Source organism: Trichechus manatus, unplaced genomic scaffold, assembly GCF_000243295.1.
Source record: "Trichechus manatus latirostris isolate Lorelei unplaced genomic scaffold, TriManLat1.0 scaffold00215, whole genome shotgun sequence".
Classification (NCBI taxonomy): Eukaryota; Metazoa; Chordata; class Mammalia; order Sirenia; family Trichechidae; genus Trichechus; species Trichechus manatus.
The window spans coordinates 247,998-252,451 of NW_004444151.1; the positions used below are offsets into that span (position 1 = coordinate 247,998).

At 33.2% G+C, this 4,454-nt stretch overlaps 1 protein-coding gene across 1 annotated transcript in view; it reads right to left on the bottom strand.

Moving 5' to 3' along the window:
- Positions 1-2,257: 2,257 nt before the first annotated feature.
- DEFB114 (defensin beta 114) overlaps positions 2,258-4,454 on the bottom strand; it is a 17,147-nt gene continuing 14,950 nt past the window's right edge. Inside the window, exon 2 of the mRNA XM_023742666.1 lies at positions 2,258-2,517. Coding sequence (XP_023598434.1) covers positions 2,363-2,517 — 155 coding nt within the window. The 3' untranslated portion in view covers positions 2,258-2,362. The remainder of the gene's footprint in view (positions 2,518-4,454) is intronic.

Here is a 4,454-nt window from a genome sequence, read left to right on the forward strand (position 1 = left end):
GCTTAACTTTTCCTTTTTTTGTAAAGTAAAAAGAAAGGTTTTATTCGGCATATGTTCAAAGAGGCAAAAGTAGGAAACGGACAAGCATACTGCCAGAAGTATGTCTGCCCGAGTCCAAGGAGTACTACAGAATAATAAATGCTTAACTTTTCAATGTCCAAAGTTAATATTTTTTGTCATTCTTTGTTCTCCTGAACACTATAAGGACAGGAACATTTAATCTCCACCTGAATTATTTTTTTTCATATGTTGCTGTATGAAATATTTACCTCATTAGATATTATTTTTACTCTTTTAAACAGTGTTCAATTATGTTTACCCACATATCTGCCATGTTCTTTATTTTGATTACTTCTTGTATTTCACACTTTCCATCTGTGATGATATTTCTTCCTCTTCCGCTTTGGTGAGTGTCTGCTATGACAAATTCTTAAGGTTTTTATATGTCATTCAATGTTTTCATTTTACCTTAATTTTTGAAAGCTAATTTCACTGTGTGTAACATTCTAGTTTGACAATTATTATCTATTAGCACTTTGAAGTGATGTTTCCCCTTCATCTAGGTCCCGTTGTTGTTTTCGAGAAGATATGTGTCTGGCTGGCTATCTGCCACTCTGGAAAGTAGTCTCCCCACTCGACCACCCAGGTTCCCAGTCCTGCTCAATTTTTTCCCTACTCCCCGCAGTTTTCTCTCTAAACGTTGGGGCTTCTCTTGGAATTGAACCCTGTCTGGTCAGTTTCAAGTGTTCCTAGAGGTAGACTTCTCTAGTCCTTCCAGGAATTGCCAAGTATCACTTTGTTTACCTGCTACCGTAGTGGGAAAATCCCTTCCTTTTATAATTGCTGTGATCAAACTGGCATGCTGTTTGCCCTTCCCGGTGAACACTGTGGGGGCTATGGAGTTCTACTATTAGGTCCAGTGGAAGGCTCCATTGCTTCCTTTTCATTTTTCCCACACAGACACAGATCCCACACAGCTATTGGTGGTTTCTTCTATACCCATTTATATATTAAGATATGTAGGAATATCTTGTCACCTAGCTTGTTGTAAATTTCTTCATGGGTTTTGGTTTTGCTATCTAGTTTCTCTGTTTTCAAAAACCTTCCTGCTGCCACCATCTTCCCAGAATCCATTTCCTCGAAGTTTCAAGGTAAATCTTGAATCATTTTACCTTATTTCTCTTTGCATTCAAATTTTTAACTTGCTCTTCACTCTTAAAGTTCTTATACATTTCTTTCTACTCCTCTCAAATTCTTGAATCTGATCCTCATATCTGACTCCAGATCCTACACTGATACAGACTGACTATTCTCCTTATCTCTAACTTTTGCATACTGCTTGAATTAAACTTGTTTCCAGTTTTTTGGGGAAAACATCTGTCTGATACCCAATGACTCTCAGATCTCTGTCATGGTATGGGCTGTTTATGGTAGAGATTCTCACTATGCTCATTCTGATTCGTAATTAAACAGACAAACAAAAAACAATAATCCTGGACCAGTATTCAGTTTTAACGAACATTAATAATATGTTTGAATACCTGTAAAACATTGGTAAGGGGTTATTTATCCCCTTTTCTTTTTTTGCTGAAAATCAGACTCTAGTCTCCATATTTCTTCCCCAGATTTTAATACTGCAGAGGCTACTTGTGCTGTCTGGTATTTATATTGAGATTAAGAGAAATAACAAAACTTTATGCATTTTCCCATCCCAAATGTTGAAAGAAAATATTAATGAATTGTAAGTAAATGTTAGTGAAGAAGTCAGCTGATATTTTATGAGTCTAGACTATTTCGCTGATGTTTAGATTGTATTTAAATCAAATTGCTAATGGAGCAAATAATATTGGATTTATATCCCTTTTTGAATGAGCAGAACCTTGTGATAACAAAGAAGGGCCATTGAGCATCTCCATGCTCTACTGTAGCTTTCGTATTCATAGGTTTCATTGTGTCTTGGCTCAGATAACCTGATGATGAAATTTAGATAATTGATAAGCCCATGAATATTGATTTTCCTGAATCAAATTTCTAATGAGTTCATAGTTAATATTGAGAAATGTTCAGTTATGTAAGTTTAGGTGACCCAAAACAGACTAAAATTGGGTCTAGATTGAAGCAAACAAGGCACCCCATGGAAAGAAATCAGCACCAGATATGCCTCTATATAAACCTCTAGCTTAGAGACAATAAGAGGGCTCCTACCTTATTCCAGTGTATGTATAATTAATATCTACCAAGGAAGATAGCAATACTGGCTTATGTGTTTAATTCTTTATTTCAAAGATGCGCTAATTATATTTATATGCTTCCCTGTGCTAATGAACACAAAACTTCTTTGTTCAGAGGTATATCTTCCTTTTCAAAATAAATTATCTTCTTCATAAAGCCTTTCAGCGCAGCAAATCTTACTTGGTGAGAAACATATATCAACTTGCTTTTCATCTGTAGCACAGCTTCTCTTACAGTGACCATTGTATTTTAAGCAACGATCAGGATCCACAAAGGAACAGGTAGCTACTGTGAAAGCAGAGTGACTGAAATTACTTCTCACTTATTAAAGCACGTATTACTTTCTGATTACATTGTAGAAAATCTGGAAAATTCCAAAAAAATGAAGACGTTTAAAATATCCCAGGACCCGCTGTGCAAGTTCGGTTGGTATATGCATATTTGAAACATGTTTTTGAAATTAATATATGATAAAAATTTTATCCTCTATATATCATTCTCCATATAGCCTCCTAAGCAAGGTTTACTTTTTTTTTTCTTTTTTAGAATTACATGATATTCCCTTGAAATTGTATGCCACAATTTGTTCTATCTTTCAGCTCTTTTTGGACAAACAGGTGATATTCAAATTTTCAGGATTTTAAGACTATGATAAACAAATTTTATTAGAATTTTTAATATTTACATGATATATTCTTAGGATAGTTGTGAAAGAATTATATTCTAGAGCTCATAACTTACATGTTGCCACAAATGGTGTAATTTCCCCAAAATAAAATGGTAGCTAATGCAATTTAAAATTGTGTGTCTTTGATTATTCGTATTGACAAGTTTTGTTGTTTTTTCTTTGACCAGGATAACTGACCAGGATAATAAATTTTATCTGCCATATTTGCTGAGATTTTTTTCCCCAGTTGTTTTTCGATTTGTTAATCGTGGTTTTTAGATAATAATTGTTTTATTACATGATAATAAATATTACTTTCCAAAAATGTAAAATGTATTATACAAAATATAATTTTGACATGCAGAAATGTATAAAATGTTATCCATTTCCAATGTATTAGCCCACTTTTATAGTAAGACAATTTTTTTTAAAAGAGTTCTAATAATATTTTACTTACCTTATTTTTCTTTTCAAATCGATTGTAATTGTCAGATATGCAGCTAACTTCACCTTCACTAAAACAGTAAATAATTGCCTTATGCTATTTATTGAAAAAAGAATCACTGTTGGTGCAATGGTTAAGTGCTCTGCTCCTAACTCAAAGGTAGGCAATTTGAAACCACCCAGTGATTATGCAAGAGAAAGACCTGGCAATCTGCTTCTGTAAAGATTACAGCCAAGAAAATTCTATGGGGCAGTTCTACTCTATCACGTGGAGTCATTAGTAGTTGAAATTGACTCCATGGCACACAACAACAATTTATTGAAAAAATCTCCCCATGCCTTGAAATTATCTTCATTATATTCTTAGTGAATGTTATATTCGAAATTCTCAAACTCAGGATCTGTTTCTGAGCTGTCTAGTCTATTTTATGAATGTATCTGTGGATTTTTGAAACAGAAACAGATTAACAAAAAATGTAATAGAAAAATCATGTGATTTATTTATTATTATTTTCTTTATATAGAAAACTTAATAATAAAGTATAAAAAATTTGCAGAAGAACGCCCAAACATAAATGCACAGCTAAGAGTATTATTACAAATTAAGCACTTATGTGACCAGTAGAACATTTGCCAGTGTTGCATTAGTGCCCCCTTACAGTAACTATTGCCTCCCACTCTTTCATTTCCCAAATAAAATATTATCTTGACATAATATTTTGGTTAAGTTCACTCATTTTAAAACTTTATATGAAAGTAGCTGTATAGTATATATATATATATATATATATATATATATTTGTGTCTGTTTTCACTCACTCAAAAGTTTTTTTTTTGAGATTCATTGTTGTTTTAGGTAACTATATTTTTATTAATGAGAATTCCAGAACACTTAATTGTGCTCTTGTGGAACCTCTACATAGACCAAGAGGCAGTTGTTAGAATAGAACAAGGGGATACTGCATGGTTTAAAATCAGGAAAAGTGTGCAGCAGGGCTGTTTTCTTTCACCACACTTATTAAATCTGTATGCTGAACAAATAATATGAGAATTTGGGCTATATGAAGCAGAATGGGGCACTAGGATTGGAAGAAGACTCATTAACAACCTG